The sequence below is a fragment of the Melospiza melodia genome, chromosome 26 (assembly GCF_035770615.1).
Source record: "Melospiza melodia melodia isolate bMelMel2 chromosome 26, bMelMel2.pri, whole genome shotgun sequence".
Classification (NCBI taxonomy): Eukaryota; Metazoa; Chordata; class Aves; order Passeriformes; family Passerellidae; genus Melospiza; species Melospiza melodia.
In genome coordinates, this window is record NC_086219.1 from 2524253 (window position 1) to 2543037 (window position 18785).

Here is an 18785-nt window from a genome sequence, read left to right on the forward strand (position 1 = left end):
TGGGGAACTGCTTATCACTGTGCATAACAACACAGATTCAATCTCCATGAAGGTCTGAGGGCATCCAAGATCTAACTGAGAACCACAGAAATTAATGTACACCTTTTATCTGAGGCTTTGTGCTTCCTTTGTAACAAGGTTCAGACCTTGGGCTGAATTTTCCCCATGTGCAGATTTTGCTGCAGAGCTGAGTGTTACGAAAGCTGTCATTTTCCATTTTCTCTAAGTAACACACTCATTGGCATAACAAAGCAGAATTGTAGCCAGCTGCTCAAACTTTGATCACACACTTATGATATTATGGTTTTATTTCCTTCTGGCACAGAAAAAAGGAAGCAAATTGAAAAAGGCATCAAGCCTGGAAGAGGGTGAAGACGATTCGGATTCTCAAGGGAATTTAGCCAGGAGCTCTGTACATTACAGCAGGTTTGTTAAATGATTTGTTGCTAAAATATGCCTGCATAAATGCACTGACTAAATAGGTTTGCTTCTGGTCTAGATGCCAGTTTGTTGATGGCTGCAGTGGGGAGATGTCAATGTCTGCCACAAAATCACCAGAATGATCTCTTGGTGCTGTTCAGATTCATTAGCCAAGCACATTGAACCTTTTATGCATTTTGACCTCTTACTGCCTCATCCATTTCTTTACCTTGATTTATTTTTAAATATGAAAGATTACATTTACCCCTGAATTGGTGGGAAGTTAATTTGTTCTGTTAATTTGTGACCTTCCTAGGGTAAGCCGACAGAAGAAGACAATGAAGCTGTCCAGGGCCCTGTCTGACCTGGTGAAATACACAAAGTCTGTTGGCATCCATGATGTTGAAACTGAAAGTAAGTTGAACTAAAAGTTTGGTGAAAATACTTGCTGCACAAAGAAATGGAACGGTTCATGTTCTTAAATATCTTTTCATTAAAAGAAGAGTTCTTAATGAAGAATGAGGTCATCATCGTATTCAGCTTCACTTTCCCAACCATAACTGCCCCAATAAGCAAAGTGTCAGCTGTAATTTAGGGAAAACAGAGTTCCCTCTGAGTGGCGTGCACTGAAATGATGCTTGATAGCTAAAAAGGAACTAATGCTATGTACTTTTGAAAGCTTTATCTAGATAATAAATAAATGAATAAGGAGATTACCTCTAATCTCCTCTGCAGTCTCTTCCAGCTGGCAGGTTTCATCTTTCAGTGAAACCAAAGCCCACCAGATCCTGCAGCAGAAGCCGGCCCAGTACCTGCGCTTCAACCAGCACCAGCTGTCCCGCATCTACCCCTCCTCCTACAGGGTGGACTCCAGCAACTACAACCCTCAGCCCTTCTGGAATGCTGGCTGCCAGCTTGGTCAGCTCAAACTTCTCTGTTTGTTGGGTTTATTTTGGGAGGGATGCTGTGGGAAATGGATTTGTAGAGGATTCTGTCCATGGAATAGGAGAGATGTTGTTGGGAGAGAAATGGAACCAGAAAGAAGTTTCAAAGGATGGCCTTGCAAATAAGACTGGATACTTTGGAGAAATAGAACTGTGAAAGATGCATTGTAGTAAGGCTTACAAGGGGTAATTTTAGATGAATTGCTTTAAAACATTTACAGCATAGTGTAACACAAGCTGATAGGCCAAGGAATGCTTATAGGGTATTGTAATTAGGAAATAGTTAACTCTTGATTGTGATGGTGTGAATTATAACATCTGTATTGTCTCACCCTTCACATAAGACTGAAAATGGAATAAAAGTTTTTGAAACACCTCTCAGCTGCCCCATCTCTGGGTCAAAAAAGAGCTTAATCCCCGGGGATGTTTGAATAGGAGCACTGGAATCACCCCTTAGGACACTCTGAGTCCTCTGCTTATCCAGCTTTGCTGACCATGGAGTCCTCCTTGGTACTATCCTTGCATTGATTACCTTGAACATGTGTCTTACAGGCAGAGAGTTGTCTGGTAAATGGAAATAAATGAACTTCTCAAATGCAAGAGGGCTTCAGAGTTCAGCTCTTCTGGAGAGCTTCTCTCCCTGAAGCTGTAATATATGACAATAATGTTCCGTAGAATTTCTAAATTTTTTTTTTGCATCTAAGAAGTCAAATTGGAATCTGATTTTTTTTTTTTTTTTAATAGTTGCACTAAACTACCAGTCAGAGGGGAGAATGCTGCAACTGAACCGGGCCAAATTCAGTGCCAATGGGAACTGTGGCTATGTCCTCAAACCCAACTGCATGTGTCAAGGTAAGGAAAACCAGCAAAACCAGTGGAATACTGATTGCAGCACAGGACTGAGTGTGAGGATTGGTACAGTTTGTTTAAAGATTCATTTCTGATGCCAGAAGCAAAAGAGCCAGAAGGTATCTGTAATTAACGTCATGCTGCACTTTCACATTATGGGATTCTCTATTCTTACAGGTGTCTTTAACCCAAATTCTGAAGACCCACTGCCTGGTCAGTTGAAGAAACAGCTGGTTCTAAGAATTATCAGTGGTCAACAACTCCCCAAACCACGTGATTCCATGCTGGGAGACAGAGGAGAGGTATGGGATAGCTGTGGTTGTTACTTTGTGGTGCACAAGGTTTATTTCCATTCTGGCTGGGCTAAGGATGAGGATTTCACACCCTGCAGTTACTTGTTAGGAGACACAGACCATGAATAAATTAGGTCATGAATATCCTACGTCTTCAGGTGATTTTTTTTACTTTTAAGCATCACAGCAGAGTTTTGATGGTTTTCCTCAATCACCAACACAGTCCTTCCAGTGGAAGCAAAAAAAAAAAGGGAGAGAGATCTTGTCAATTTAATAATTCACTCCATAAGGCTCAGGACCAATACTTACCCAGTCATTCATGTCCAGTGCCCATATTGTAAAAGCCATTTGCTTGGATTCCACTTTTGTCACACTTTCTTTACAATATTTATTGCTTTTTGTTTTTCAGATCATAGATCCATTTGTTGAAGTAGAAGTTATAGGCTTACCTGTTGATTGCTTCAAAGAACAAACCAGAGTAGTTGATGATAATGGTAAGAAAATCTGAGATTTTTATGGCTGAAATATCCTCTTTCAGGCAGGTTTTTTCATAAAATTAAGAGTAGATAATATTTGGTGCCTATTATGCCAAAGCACGGGAAATTGGATTTCAGCATTTTAATGTTAATTAGACTTGGAATTTGACTTGTTTGGTTGAGTTGGTATAAATATGCTGCAGGTCTTGGTATGAAACAAAACATTTGTTTTCTCATTATGTGTGAGAGAAGGGTGTTTTGACCTTGCTATGGTCAAAAGGCAGGGCCAAATTTAGGCAAGACCCAGCTCTGTTCCTTGTGGAATTACTGGATTTTCCAAGAACAATCAATCTGTCAGGAAAACCAGAATGACACCACAGCTTAGGCAGCCTTGTTGTTTGCTGTGAATGCGATTCCTGAAGCTGATTCCCCCTTTGGAAGGTTTTAACCCCATGTGGGAGGAGACCTTGGTGTTCACAGTGCACATGCCAGAGATCGCCCTGATCCGGTTCCTGGTGTGGGACCACGACCCCATCGGGAGGGATTTCATCGGCCAGAGGACAATTGCCTTCAGCAGCATGATGCCAGGTGAGAGAAAGAGTCATCCCAAATTAATGGGCTGGGATTTTTCCTGGGAAAAATCAAAATTAATGTATCTGCTGCAGAAATTTCTAGTTAGAACAAGAGGCTGGAGTTTGGGCCCTGAGTTCTCTGTCTGAGTCAGCTCCTGATTGATATGGTCATGAAGACTAAATAAATTAACTCCAGACTTTTGGGACTAGATTTTGATAAAATGGGTAAGATTGCTAAGCAGGGTGGGCAAATACTGTGGGTTTTAAATACTTTACTCCTTCAGTGCTTTGTCCTCTCTTTCTTCACACCAGTTTCTGAAAAAACTCTAGAATTTTCCTTGGTTTTGTGACTATGAGTAGTAGTTTAACACAGAACAGAAAGTTACCTATTCTAATGATGGGATCCAGGCCATTAAATGCCATTTTCCGACAATTTCCTCTGTTTTCATTTCAGTCTTCCTTCACATTAAAACTTCTTGTGTGTGTATTTTTCTTTCCTTTCAAAGTCAAGAAAAAAGTTTCTCTTTAAGATTAAAAAAACCCATCTAGTCTCACTAAACTGACCTTGGATGAAAGGTTTGCAGTCTCAATAATGAACTAAAAGTCCAGAGGAGAGAATGTGGTCAAGCTTAAATCATGGCTTGACAGCAGCAATAACAGAGCCTGGATGAAACAGGACAGGGCTGTTTTATGAGATCCTGACAAAAAATGGGGGTGAAATTTGCAGGTGTTGTGGCTCAGGTACACCTGAGTATGGCAAGGTGATGGATCCTCACTGTGAGGAGGAGCTGGGAGAATCCTCCTTGATCTCTTCTGCTGCTGACAAAAGGAAAATCTCCAGCTGCTCCTCCTGTCCCAGCCCTGTTCCAGCTCTGCTCCCTCTGTTTCAGGTTACAGACACGTGTACCTGGAGGGCATAGAAGAGGCTTCCATCTTTGTGCATGTGGCAATAAATGACATCTGTGGTAAGGTGAGTGTCTCTGTGGTGTGCAGGTGTGCAGGAGCTGCCAGCATCTTGTGTCACACCAGGGAAGCTCAGGGGGTGAAGGGCCAGGCTGACATTTTTGTTCATTTGGAGTAAAATTGATCTCTGTGCTTGTCATGGTAGCCTGAGATCTTTCTGAATATCCATGGAGATAAAGGCAAATCACAGGGAAAGTGATAAAAGAGATTATTGCAGTGCCTTTTTGAGGAAGCCATAGGGGAAGGTTATTTCCTTGCAGCACACATTTTTATATAAATAATGTGATTATGAGTGCACCTTGCTGAACCAAAGGTGACACATCTTAACCTTGAACACTTGTTCCTTGCAAAGCTGATGCTTTAAAGGCTCTGCCTGATGTTTCAGCATTTTATATTTAATTAAATTCCACAAGCTTATTTGCTTTGGGGTTTTTTTTTTGCCATAATAATTCTTAAAATGCAGAGGAAGGGTGATGCTGGTAATAGCTGGACATATTTACACTCCTTGTGTGTTATTAGGGGTGTGATTGCTTCGCACACAGGAAATAAACAACTCTCAGTGGGCCACATCTCAATTTCCACGAAAGTAAAGCCCTAATTTCAGACTTGTTCTAGGCCAGATAAAAAGGAGGCAGCTCCTGTCCTCTGAGTGCAGTGATCTGTGCTGTTAATGCCAAGGAAATCAGGTACAGAGCTCCTTGCAGGATCCCAGTTTGTCCCACAGCAGTGAAATGCAATTTCAGCATCAGGACAGCAGGAGGAGGCATCCAGCGGGCTGGGAATGCCCAGCTCCTCCTCCAGAGGGAAATTCGAGCAATCCTGAACAGGAAAACAGCTTTTTTCGACTTTAATCATCACTTAGTTACTCAACTCAGCTTCCAAGTCACTGCCCTTGCCAGCAGTGTTTAATGGAAGGGCCAATGTTCCTCCTCTTCATCACTGAAGTATTTTCAATTCAAACCTCCTCTGGCAAATTCTCTCTGTTTAATTTCCTAAGCCTTTCATAATTATTTGCTCTTACTAACTTCTTCATGAGTGACTGGCTGTGATAGTTTGCAGAAGGGTAAATGCCCATTGAAACTTTGGCAGTTTTTTGGGGACACAGATTTTTCTTGGTGTTCCCTGAGTGCTTCTCATTGTCACTGCAGTCTCTCTGGGCTTGCTGGTGTTAGGAAGTGATTCTGTGCACTGACAAAATACAAGGATTTGGAAGGAAAATCTGTGTGTGTTATGTTTTGTTTTTAAATTTATATTTTTTAATAAAAACTACTGAAAATGCGGAACAAACATTACACGTCCCTTTCTGGTTTGGTCTACCTGAATCACTTTTTGCTTTGATTTTTGTTTAACAGACTACTGTCCAAATTAGAATTTTTTCTTTTCTCCTCTCTTAATTATGGACAGAAAAATCACCCCAGTTATCAGCCTGGTTTGGTTTTTACCCATTCTTTATTAATTGGTTTTACCCATTTTGTATTAATTCAGGGATTCTCATGCAAACATTTACATTCTGGGACTTTTTATAAATGGCTGTAGCTTGGTATTACTAAAACAGTCTTAGGTGAAGAAAAATAATCTTAACTTATGCGTGAAATCTCTTTCAGATTGCTCTGTTTCCTGGAAAGGCTTTTCTTGGTTTCTGTCTCTTCTGTGGTCTGCTGATGTAGTGCAGAATTTCTTGTGGTTTTTCTAGATGTGCCTATCTCTGAGCTCCTCCCTCACTGTTACTCTGCCTTTACTCTGTCTGTTTGTGATTTCAGTGGGCTTCTCTATGTCACAAAAGTCTCCTTTTAGAAGCAGAGCGTTTTTAGACGCCTTGAAGGTACCCCTCCTGTGCCAGGGAGGTGCAGACACCACCACACACCTGCATGCCTTGAGCTGGTGGCTTCATTAGCATCAACCTCTCCCTGGTAGCATCTTTGAGCTCTCCAACTCATGGGACATGAGCTGTGACATTTGGCTGGGTCACCCCAGTGGGGTCACTGACAGCCACAGAGTGAAGCAGATCCAGGATAAAATTCCTGCCACTCTCCCCCTTCTCTGAGCCTCTCCCTCTCCTGCCCTTTCTCTGGAGGGCTGCAATTCAAACCCTTTCTTTCACACAGAAAACAACATTGACAGTGAATAATTTGCTAAACTGGGGGAAAGCCTCTTGTGCTGTTTTTCAAGTCTGCTTTCCAAAGTGAAACAGCCCTGTAAAAGCTGGGCTGGAAGCTGAAAGCACAGTGTCCTGGATCTCCCTCAAAACTGCTCTCTTTTATTTTTTTCCTTCTTTTAAAACTTTTTTTCCCCCCCTAAGTTAATCAAATCTGCCTTTGTGTTCTTGAATCACTCCATTGATTCAAGCAACAGTGTCCAGCTTAATAAAGCTGCAGCAAACAAGCCAGAATGACACCTTGGGCCCTGCACTGCGTGCCACCCATTCCATCAGTGCTTCCCTTTTCTTTTTGGTGGATATTATTTGTCTGTGTTGTTTGTATGACAATTTTTTCTGGGTTTTGCAAATATTTATATTGTCTGATTTTTATAGCAATAAATTCATGTACTTGCCAACTTGTCTCCCAGTAATCCAAGCAGACTGTTCAATAGTCTGGCTATCAAAGAAGATTTTCCAACATTTAATATTTGCCTTGCATGGGAAAAATCAAACCCCACTATCTTTTATCTTACCTTAAAGGTAATTTTTGATAATGTCCTACTCACACTGGAAATTGGCACATGATAACTAAACTTCAGTCAATTATAATTGACTAAATATTGTATAAAAAAATAATATTATAAACACTTCTACTGTTTCTTGTGTCAGCCATATAAACCTTGGTCCCACATGGCAGCTTGGGGTAAAATCAGCTCTTAGCCCAGGCTCAGTGCACAGGGCAGCCAACATCTGCATTAAGTCCTGCACAGCAGGACTGGAAATGCTCAAGCAGGCACTCAAATATTTATTTTGGGTGAAAGACCATTGTAATTTAAATGAGACCCTTCTGTGCCATTGTTTGGCACTGCAGAAATGTGACCTCATGTGACATCACAGGGCAGAACTGGAACTGACAGCGAGCGTGGCTGCTGGTCAGGTTCTGTCACAGCCTTCCTAAAATGCACTTCAGTCATGATCCACCCTGGGTTTATTCATTCTTGATGCCACAGCTGCTCAAAAGTCTGATCCAGCTGGGAAATAAAGAGAGCAAAGGGGGAGAAGTAGATTGAAAGAGAAAATCCTTTCTGTGCCTGAAGTGATGTCAGTGCTCAGAGCAAACCAGCGCTGAGTCAGGCATCAGCCTGGGCTTGGGAAGTTGGCAAGTACACCTGGAATGTCTGCAGGAATGCTGGAACTCTGTCTCATTGAAATGTAAATCAGTTGTATGGTGGTGGGAGATTTATGAGGGTGAATTTGTGTGTTCAATGCTTAAATAACTGCTGAAGGCTGTGGAGAACTGTGATGTGACACTGACTAACTTCCCTTGTTTGTAGTGTGTTTCCTCAGTGCTGAACACATACACCAGTGTCTTGGGATAAGTGTTGTATGGCAGGAAAAATTACCCCAAAATGTAATTACACAGGTAGAAAATTAAATACTCCATGATCTTTTGTGTGTGTATAGTTAACTGCTATTCATGACAGAGCTCAATTCAATTCAAGTGTAGATCTCCTTTATATTGAAAAAAATATTCTATTTTATGGTCAGTCTTTATTTCCCAACAGTTCCTAGAAAATGCTTTTATAGCAGGAATTTTAAATACATCTGCTTTGGGTGAAACTGAGAAACTCTTCAGTTTTCAGAATGAAAGCCTTGTAGACAGAAGTATTTCCTTTTTTTTTGTTGTCTTTTCAATAGCTCTGATGTTTATGTAGATGTTGTAAGTAATTACATGCTAGAAAGGAAACGATGACAAATACAGAGATAAGTGTGGCTGCAAAATGTTATCTAAAAACATAGCTGAGAAAAAAAAAAGAGATGTGTTATTTTGCAAGGCTGCTGTTAGTGATTATTTTTTTTTTTCATTTTTAATGCCTGTCCTATTTCTGGGTTAGTTCTCATGCTGATGGGAGGAATATATCAGGAAAGTGTGTGTGAGCGATATTTGTTCAGGAGTTCCTGTGCTCAGAGGAAGAGCCTTGTATTTTTTATGAGGGACCTTTATATATTTTTTTTATTTTTTTTAAATATATATTTTTTTTTCTTATTTCTTTTGCAGGCCAAACAAGCTCTAGGTCTAAAAGGGCTGTTTCTCAGAAATCCAAAGCAGGCCTCTCTGGACAGTCATGCTGCTGGGCAGCTCCATCGCAAACATTCCTTTAGCAGCCACATCCTGAGACGGACGGCCAGTGCACCCACCAAGAGCCAGAAGAAGAACAAGAAGGGCTTTCCAGAAATTGCTTTTGACACAAAGGACAGCAGCCCTGCAGGGGCTGGAGAAGGGAGGGAAGTGGAAGCTGCCTCCCAGCCTCGCTTTGTGCAAGAGCCAGAAAGCGCTTCCCCGTCCCCAGCTCCCCGAGACGCTGCCGGTGGGGAGGCACCTGGCAAGGGCTTGAAAGGTAAGGCCCAGGGCTGTGCCCAGGGGCCAGGGCAGAGCTGTGCCCACCCCGGGGCTCCCTTCAGCGAGCCCTTGCCCAGGGCACACAGGGTGAGGCTGCAGGAGCCCCTGGGCGAGAAGCCGAGCGTCTTCGCCCGCTGTGCCATCAACAGCTCGGGCAGGATCGGAGTGGCCACCAACTGCATGAAATGCATGATTGGCTCCAAGGAGAGCCCTGACCCCGAGGGGCCGTGGAGTGACCACCCTGGCAGGCCCAGAGAGCCCCTGCAGGCCGGGCAGGGCAGCAGTGCAGAGGAGAGGGTAGAGCTGCACACCTGGGTGGTCAGGGGGCAGCCCAGGCCGCTGTCAGATTTGCAGCCTTGCAGCAGCCCTGGACCTGCAGGTGACCTGAGCAGGAGCAGCCAGGCCTTTGTGAGCCCAGGCAAGACGAGTGGTGACTCTAAGGGCCACGGGATAAAGGCTCAGCCCCGGCAGCGCTGGCAGTGCCACTCTGGTGGCAAGTATGGAAGCACTGTCAACCTGGTTGCAGCCAGCAATGGCTCTGTGTCCTCCGACTCCAGCAGTCTAGAAAGCCTTGGAAGCCCAGAGTTCCCCAAGCACTGGGCTGAACCTTCTCGAAGGCAAGTGGGCACCCTCCAGAGGGAAATGAACGCCTTGTTCGTTCAAAAATTGGAGGAAATTCGAAGTAAATCCCCTATATTCTTTACTGGTAAGACCAGATTTTCTTCACCCTTCTCCACTGTAGATCACGTCATTGTCTCAGCTTCTGCATAGCATCCTTACTTAGAAGCTCCTCCATGTTGTTTGGCTGTCAAGAGGTCTTTTTTTTTTTTTTTTAATTTTGGCAATGACAGAAGAAAAAAAATCTGCATAAATATTTTTATTTTCTTTTTTTTGTAGACGTGTCTGGTTTAGCTTAGTCCTTGCCATGCCTAGTTAACCATCTGCAGTAGTGGCACTGTCAGTAGTCCATAAATGTTGGGGTTGTTTGTTCAGGGCTTTTTGTTTCCTTGATTTTCTTAGTGATTGTGGTATGATACTAAGTAAATTTTAAGATCCAAACCAGAGCATTAAGTGAGATTGAATATGGAAAACCCACATCAACAAACAGTATTTCCATTTGTGTTCCACTGAGGAAAGATGTCTAATGTGCTCTCTGATAACATTAAACCTGCTCCCTCCTCAAAGATCTTGCAAAATCACTGCTGTCAGTCCAAGAATTACTGGATGGATTTCTCTGCTCTCTTCAGGAGATTTTATTTTATTTTATAAACACAGCAGCCCATTCTGCTCCTAAATGTGTGTGCAAACATTTCTGCTGTGCTGTGATGTTCCTGGCCTGAGGGCAGGGTGTGTGATCTGCTGCTCCCTGGCATAGCCAGGCTGGGGCACTCCTGCCATTCCCCACTGCCACCCAAAATGTGCCCAAAACTTAGAGGAAAGTTCATAAAGCTGCAGCATTTTGTGGTTGTTTCAAACTGGGGCTGTGTGGCTGCACCTGTACCATGGACTGGGGGTTTGTAGAGACGGGAAATCAAAGCAGAGGCAATCAAAGGATAGCTTTTAGTAAGAAAAATGGTGTTTTACCTCCTGATTTGGCAGGAATGGGACAGAAGGAAAGAGATTTTGATAAGAATGTTCTGCTTCACAGAACTGTAAGGAGAAAGTAGGAAATGCAGCTTTTGGCTGTGACTGCAAGAGCTCTTCCTCAAAGACCTCACTCTCCTTGTGAACTGTCCAAGAAATCTGGACTCTGATGATTACATGTTCAGGAACAGTGAAGTGATTTTGGTGCTTTTCCCGTTTTTAATTACAGATTCTTACTGCCCACCTGTAGTGGACTTCTTTGAAAGCCTCATACAGAAATTTGACATATTTTATTTATTTGACCAATTTTATCTGCTTGAGTGTCTGAAATTTACCTTCTATTTTTTTATACCATCTTTTTTTAAAACATATTTTTCCAATATCTCCTTCAGGCTTTTAGGAAAATACCAGGACAATGGGAGGGGAGAAATTTGCTGGTTCCCGTGACTTGCAGTTAATCCAAAGCAGCAGAACTCTTTCTATGCCTAAGTTATTGGCATTGGGCTTTTCACAAACTCTGAGGACTGTGACATATGAAGCCATTTCCCATTATCAGTGCCAGCTCCCCTGCCAGCCCCCCAAGTCACAAAACAAATATTGTGATATGCTTGAAATTTGATTAAATCCATCTGACTTCCCAAGCATGGAATCAGCAAACCCTTAAAATGGTGAAATGGTGCCTTGGACTGGCTGCTGCTGGTCCAGTGACAGCCCCTCTGTTTGCACAAACAGCTCCCTTTCCCAAACTCCTGCAAGGCCATGCCTTGGGCCAGGAAACCAGGGAAACCAGCTCCAGGGCTGCACTTGGGAATTGGCATTCTGCTGGGGGAAGTGCCCTGGGATAGGGCAGGAAACTATAGCTGGTCCTTCATTATATATTAAATAAATATATTTAATAACCATTATCTATATAATATAAATATATAACAATAATTTAAATATATCTTATATATATATATGCAACATATAAATAAATATAAATATATAAATCTATATTTTAAAATAATATATAATATGAATATATTTAATAATATTTATTATTACTATAGTTGGCCCAAAATTACATTTTCCAGGGATTTCCCTTCCCAGTGAGCCCCAATCCATGCTGCTGGATGGGCAGAAGGAGAATTTATAAATCTGATCAGCTCTGGGCCCTTCCTGACACTCCTCCAGGCACTGAGAGTCTGGAATGTTGGATCTGGGTTATGGAATGTTGGATTTGGGTTATGAAATGTTGGATTTGGGTTATGGAATGTTGGATTTGGGTTATGGGCACAGGTGCCTGGTTCCCTTCCAGCACTCCCAGGTAATGCAGGGCAGGGCAGAGCTGCTCCCACCCCTGAGTTCTGCACTGGGCTGGAAATCCTGGTATTCCCTGGGCAGGTTCTGGGAGTGATGTTCCCATTAGGAGAGGGCTTTGGAAGAGTTTAAATTCCTCTGAGCAGCCTGGAAGGTGTCCTTGCCTATGTCAGGGTACTTGAAACTTGATGATTTTAGGGTCCTTTCCATCACAAACCACTCTGTGATTCTGTGATTCCATTCCCCCATCCAGTGGAGTGTGTTCCTTCAATGCCAACAAATATTTTCATCCTTCTATGATTAAAAAAATTAAACTTAATATCTGTCCATGTGTGGATTCCATTGAGTGCTCTGGTTGGTCAGAAATTCTTAGGATCCTACAACCATGTGTGAATATTCCTGTATGTCTCCCATCCCTCCCTCAGCACTAATTTATCCTGTTATCTGCACCTGCCTTCCCTACATTAATTGGATTTTTCCTCTGTTCTGTCCTATTATTCTACATGCACACACTCTCTCTCTAGTTAAGAACTGAAAGGACAAGCAAGTCAAAGGTAATGTCTGCTGAGTGTCCCTGATTCCAGCACCTTGTTGCCTGTGCTCCTGGTTTTTCCCTGTTTGCTGCCCTGTAATTACCTGCTCCTGTATCCTTGAGGTCGTGGTCTGGCTTGGTGGTGCTTTGTTAGCTCTGGGATGCATGTCTGCACTGTGCTTTGGAGATATGGGGAATCATCTTTTTGGCATGATTGCTTTGGCTCCTGGGGTGCAGGTGATAAACACTGCAGAGAATGGAGCATTTTCTCCAGGTAATTGGTGGCTGCAGTGATTCTCCAGGGTTGCACTCACAGCCTGCTGTTCATGACCCATCTGTCTGCAGAGTTTTTTTTGTTTTTTTTTTTTTTTTTGAAATAGAAATTACTAAGTTTTTTTTAGGAAGAACAAAGTCTGTTTAAAGCTTTTGTTTTGTTTTTAAAAGTCCCATTGCCAACATTCCACTGTCTGCAGATCATTTGTAATCTGCTCCACAAGTCCTGTGCTGCTTCTCTTCTGAGTGGTTGGTCACTGGAATCACATCTGCTGGTCACACTGCTGTTTGATCATTGTACATGCTCTGGTTGTGCTCTGATACCCTGACCTGTCTGAGTGCTGGAAGGAAGGAAAACTGAAAATCAAGTGGTGCTGGATGGTGGAGGAAGAAAAGCTGGTTTACAAAAGGGGTCACAAAGGGCAGAACTTGCTGGGTACTGTTGTTGTTTGATAAGAAAACCAGAACAGTCACATGGTGCTGCTGTGCATGGACTGAGATTTCTTGAAGCAACAGGGCTTTGTGCAGCTAAAACTGAATGTGCAAAATGTCTCGCTGCCTTTGGCCGGGCATTTGAAATCTCAAGTTATTTTTAAAAATAATGATTAACATTGACAACTTGTACCTTGAGAACAAAATGGTAACGCATAAGGAATGAATCTTAGCTCAGCTGTAATTTGTAAGAGATAACTAACCCCGTATCTCTGTTTTTCTTGTTTCTTTCTTTTTCTTTTCATGCCTCCCGAGTAGAAGTCTGCCACTTCTCCATGCAGAGGTCAGTCACTTCTTTATGCAGCCTAGAAACGATCACAGAAGAGCCTGTCCTTGCCAATGAGGGCCATGACTGCAGCCTTCTCTTCCCCCTGCCCGTTGCCCCTTACAGTGACTTTGAGGAAGGATCTGGCTCTGACCATTCCACTGAAGCTCCATCAGAGGGAAGCAGAACACCCAACCAGCCTCAAGAGCCCCTACCCTCCAGGGAACAAGGAACTAATCTGGCTGCAGAAGACCAAGGGCAGGATGTCCCAAGAACAGCTGACACAGGTTTAGTAACCCCAGAGGATGAGAGGACAAGTGTGGCAGGATGTCCCACAGAAGGAAATGGCTGGACACAGTGCAGTGAGGCTGAAGATCAGGGTGGATCAGCGGCACATCCCAAAAAAGCCAGGCTGGTGGAGGCAGCAGATCACGGTGCTGGCCAACCTGTAGGAAACTGCCAGAAGCAAAACCAACCAGGTCAGGTATCAGCAGACAAAAAAAGCACCTCTGAATGCAAAGGGCAAAACCCGGGTGCAGCAGCTGTTCCACCCCAGCAAAGCAGTGTCAGTAACAGCCCCCAGGCAGATTCTCCCCAGAAAGCCTGGGCTGCACAGCCTCTCCCTGTCTCTGTTTCCCAGACAAGTTCTTACACATTGGCAAGAAGGGCAAAGAGTGAAGGACTGAAGACGTCAGACTCCTCAGCCTTAATAAAAACCCCGAGCAGCCAGTCTCCAGCAGCTGAAGTGTACTTTGATGCCACTGTCAATGACCGGATCTGGAGCAAGCTGGACTGTGCCAGCCACCGTGACAGCATGTCCTCCTCGTCCAGCATGTCCTCCAACGACACCGTCATCGACCTCTCCCTGCCCAGCCTGGCCCGCAAGAGCCTCCCGGACCTGGGCATCCGCCAGGACAGCCTGGAGCCCCTGGCCATCAGGAAGGGCATGCGGCCCCGCTCCGCCACCACCTGCAGCAACGAGATGCCAATGGTCAGCAAGAGCAAGTCCAACCCCAACCTGAGGTCTGGCCAGCTGCCGGCCGATGAGCTGTGCCCCCGGCCCCTGGCCAGGAGCCCTCAGGACGCCTTCTCGTCCATCCCTAGAAGGCACACCTGGAGCAGGCTCTACATGGAGAGTCTCAGGCAGTCCTCTAACAAATCCAAAGCGCATGACACGGTCGGGAATAACCAGGCAAAGTCCAAAAGCCTCGGGGACCTCACCTCTGACGACATCGTGTGCACTTTTGAGAGCAAATACCGCAGCATCAGCAGGAGCTTCGTCACGCGCTCCATGCGGGAGCAGCGCCGCTCCGCCAGCCTGCGGCCCTCGGCCAAATCCCGGGACGAGCTGACGGAGCAGCTGAAGAAGCTGACGGCCTTCCAGCAGGAAAACGACATCACCTCCCCCATCAGCCTGGAGCCCAGCGAGTCGGAGGAGGAGGGCGAGAGCGTGGGGCTGCTGCGCCGCTCGTCCTCGCGCAGCCAGAGCCGCGTGCGCTATATCGCCAACAGGGCGCGGCAGGCCCAGGAGAGGCAGCGCCTGCAGGGCCGGGCACAGCTCGGGGGCAGCCCCATCGAGGAGAGGGGCAACCCCGAGGGCGCCTGCAGCGTGGGCAGGGCTGGCTGCACCGACCCCGCTGCCCACGCGGCCCTGGCGGCCTCGCCCAAGGCCCAGCCTGACTGCGCGGCCGACACCGAGGTGTTCTTCATGCTCAAACTGTGACCCTGGCAGTGAAACACAGCAAAACCTGAGAGGCCCAAAACATCCTGTGCTTCCTGGCGCTCCCCTGAGTCAAGGGTGCTTGATGTCACAACTCCAAAGGAACTGGCCCTGGCGGCCTCACCCAAGGCCCAGCCTGACTGCACGGCCAACACCGAGGTGTTCTTCATGCTCAAACTGAGACCCTGGGCACTGCTGGTACTCCTGGCACAGCAAAACACCCCAAAACCTGAGAGGCCCAAAACATCCTGAGTTTCCTGGCCTTTCCTTGAGCCAAGGGTGCTTGAGATCACAACTCCAAAGGAGCTGGCCCTGGCTGGGCCCGACTGCATGGCCGACACCGAGGTGTTCTTCATGCTCAAACTGTGACCCTGGCAGCGCTGGGCACTGCTGGCACTCCTGGCACAGCAAAACCTGAGAGGCCCAAAACATCCTGTGCTTCCTGGCCTTCCCTTGAGCCAAGGGTGTTTGATATCACAACTCCAAAGGAACTGATGAGGATTCATTTTTAATTGAGCTTTGCCCAGCCTCCGATCGGGCCTCCTCTGTGTGTGAGCACTTCTTGCATTTGCAGTTTGCTCTTGGTCTTTACTAATTTCAATAATTCTTCTGACAATAATAACCTTGATGTGTAATAGCTAAATGTGATGCTAACGACAGCTAAGGTGAATTTTGCTCTTACAAATCATGGATCCATGTAAGGAGGCTGGACTTAAAATCACATTTTATTTTCTGGAAGAGTTTGAGGCCTCTGAGGGTGTGAATTAATAATGCAGTAGATACAGTCCATCTTCCATCGTGGACCTGCTTATTTCAGTGAAAATCCATATTTTCTCTTTGAAGAAAAGCTCTCTTGCTCCAAAGCAATGCTTTTACAAACTCAGCCTGTTTATATATCTATATATATATATATATATATATATATATAAATATCTATATATATACACCTGTGTGTATGCAAAGATATGTCTGCACATGTATGTACACATGCACACCCTGAACCTGAACTGTGACTGCTCCTTGTCTCAAGGCATTGTCTGAGGGAATTGAGACAGGACAGAGAAGGGAATGGCTAAAAATAGAAATATCTTCTGACTTTACTTCAGAAATGGCTACAAAGCATGTTAGTCTTTTCTTGAAACAGCACTGTCCCTTCTTATGGTATTTTAACAATGCTGCTGTACATAGCACTTTTTGGATGAATTTTACTATTTCTGTATTGCACTGCCATGCAAAATTTTCAATGATATGTTAAAAAAAAAAAAGAGATATTTAATTTTTTTAGATGGACATATTTAGAATTAAATAACAACCTAAACAGAGTAATAATTTTTCCTCTCCCCTTTTTTTTTACTTTTTATTTTTAGGGATGTTGTCATGTGTCCCCCCCATCCCCAGTTATGATGTCATTTATTATAGATGTACATTTTATCAGTGATGGAGAAGAATGTTTACTGAGATGCATTTTAAAGAGAAACAGAGGTTTAATTTTATTTGAGGCTGCATAGAGTCCCTATTATTAAGATGATATTTTGCCTTTGTAATGATTCTTTTGTGTATATTGCAAAATTTAAGAATTTGTTTGTAAAACCACCTTATACTACTAAAATAAACATATTTAACCTCCCAGCTGGTGACTCTTTAGCTGTAACACAACACTGGGGTCTGTGATACACAAACATGGTTCATTCTGTCTGCTTTGTTTTCCAGCTTCCTTTGTGGATAACATTTAATTTTACTCTTTTTCAGAGGGGCAGCCAGTGCAGACCCACTCAGATTTTCTCAGGTCCTCCAGAATTTGTGCAAGAGACTGGCATTGTGTGGCGTGAGACACAGCACAGGGGCAGGATGAAAATTCTGGGGCAACTGGTGGAATTAGTAACCAAACAAACAGAAGGAGCTGATCCATCCTGGAGCAGCTGTACAAGTAACACAGATGGCCCTGTTTCATCACTGAGGGGGTTTAAAGTCTGCCTGAAAATGCTGCAGCTCAATTTTTGCTCTTCACCTGTCACTTGATTGAAAAATCACTTCTATTCCTGTCCCAGCAAAGTGCACAGTGAAAGTGCAGTTTGCTTGCTTCACACTCCTCCTGGAAGGGTTGTCACTTGTGGAGCTGGGAAGGGGCTCTTGGTTCTAATTTTAGAATCACTTGGCCTCAAGAATTTAAACTCTGAGCTACCAAAACAAAATTGAAACTCTGAGATACCAAAATGTAAGGCTGACTCTGTTATCACCATAACACGGCAATGGGGCTGGAGGGGTTAAATTTCCTGATTAAATCTTTTCAAATTCCCTTCAGCATGAAAATATTCCCTCAGTTTTCCAGGCTGGCTCAGATCTGCCCAGCTTGTCTGCAGGATATGCAAAATGTTCAATTATATTTTTTAATAAAAGAGATATTTAATTTTTTAGATGGCCATATTTAGAATTAAATAACAACCTAAACAGAGTAATATTTTTTTATTCCATTATCAGATCCCAGGGCAGCTTTGTGCAGCAGAATTTTGGGATGTGCACTGAGGTGACCCCACAGCATCACTGCAGGCTCTGAAGGGAGGGAGGTGAAGCTGCAGCAGAACGTGGGATCTGCCAAGAGGAGCCTCCCATTGTGTCCCAGCACAAAGCAAGTTTCATTAACATTCTCTGGATGAAAAAATCATTCATGTAATACTTTAATTTCGGGCTGAAAAGCTGCAGGGAGTCGCTGCTTTTGTAACTTTAATGCTTTTGCAGCTTTAATGTCGAGTACATGCAACTTGACAGCTTTGGAAAGTTAATGTTTAAAAGGCCTATTTGTGTCTTCTCAAAGGCTGAGTCTCACAATCAGATTATTTTCATCTTTAATTGATTAAGCACTTGTTAAATTAATGCCCCTCACAGGAGGCAGCATCACTTTAAAACATTTACCTTCATTCAGAATTTTAACCAACAGTGTCTGGATTTAAATCATTAGGGTACAAGTGAAATTTGCCCTCTTGCTTCCAAATTAATAGCAACCACTTTGGCAGCTTGTTTTGTGACACTATGTAAGACTGACTATTCATCATGTATTTATTTATTCCTATAAGTGGAATTTATCCCAGCATCTAAGAATTATTTGGAATTTAAGTCAGCAGAAAGTCACAGTTTTGCTCTTCATTCTTCTGCTCTTCCTGTGCACCCTGAGACTCCAGGATGTGCATTTCAGTTCATTAAATGGTAAGATCCGAAATCCAGTCTCCAGATCACAAGCAGTGTACTGGCCATGGCTGGATGTGCATTTATAGTCTGATAATGAACATTCAATTGTGAAAATGAACATTCAATTGTGTCTCTCAAAGCTGATTTTGTCTCTGTGATCAACAGGCAGGAAAACGGGCACAGCTCCAAAGGGAGGAATTTTACAGCAGCTCCACAGGACAGAGAGAGAATTCCGTGAGTCCTGATGCAGCATCCAGCTGTGGGACCCAGCTGCTTCCAGAGCTCCTTTGGTGAGGTCTCCTCCTTCCCCCGAAGGTGTCCCCTGGTCCAGCTGGCACGTTTAGAGCCACTCCTCCTCTTCCTCCTCCTCCTCCTCCTCCTC

General features: G+C 44.1%; 1 protein-coding gene across 1 annotated transcript in view; it reads left to right on the forward strand.

Annotated features, from left to right (window-relative positions):
- The window catches only part of PLCH2 (phospholipase C eta 2), a 76410-nt gene extending 59561 nt beyond the window's left edge, over positions 1-16849 (forward strand). Inside the window, exons 14-23 of the mRNA XM_063176774.1 lie at positions 326-426; positions 737-834; positions 1156-1338; positions 2109-2216; positions 2391-2515; positions 2916-3000; positions 3424-3570; positions 4445-4524; positions 8714-9761; positions 13494-16849. Of these exons, the coding sequence (XP_063032844.1) occupies positions 326-426; positions 737-834; positions 1156-1338; positions 2109-2216; positions 2391-2515; positions 2916-3000; positions 3424-3570; positions 4445-4524; positions 8714-9761; positions 13494-15223 (3705 nt within the window). The 3' untranslated portion in view covers positions 15224-16849. The remainder of the gene's footprint in view (positions 1-325; positions 427-736; positions 835-1155; positions 1339-2108; positions 2217-2390; positions 2516-2915; positions 3001-3423; positions 3571-4444; positions 4525-8713; positions 9762-13493) is intronic.
- Positions 16850-18785: the final 1936 nt, after the last annotated feature.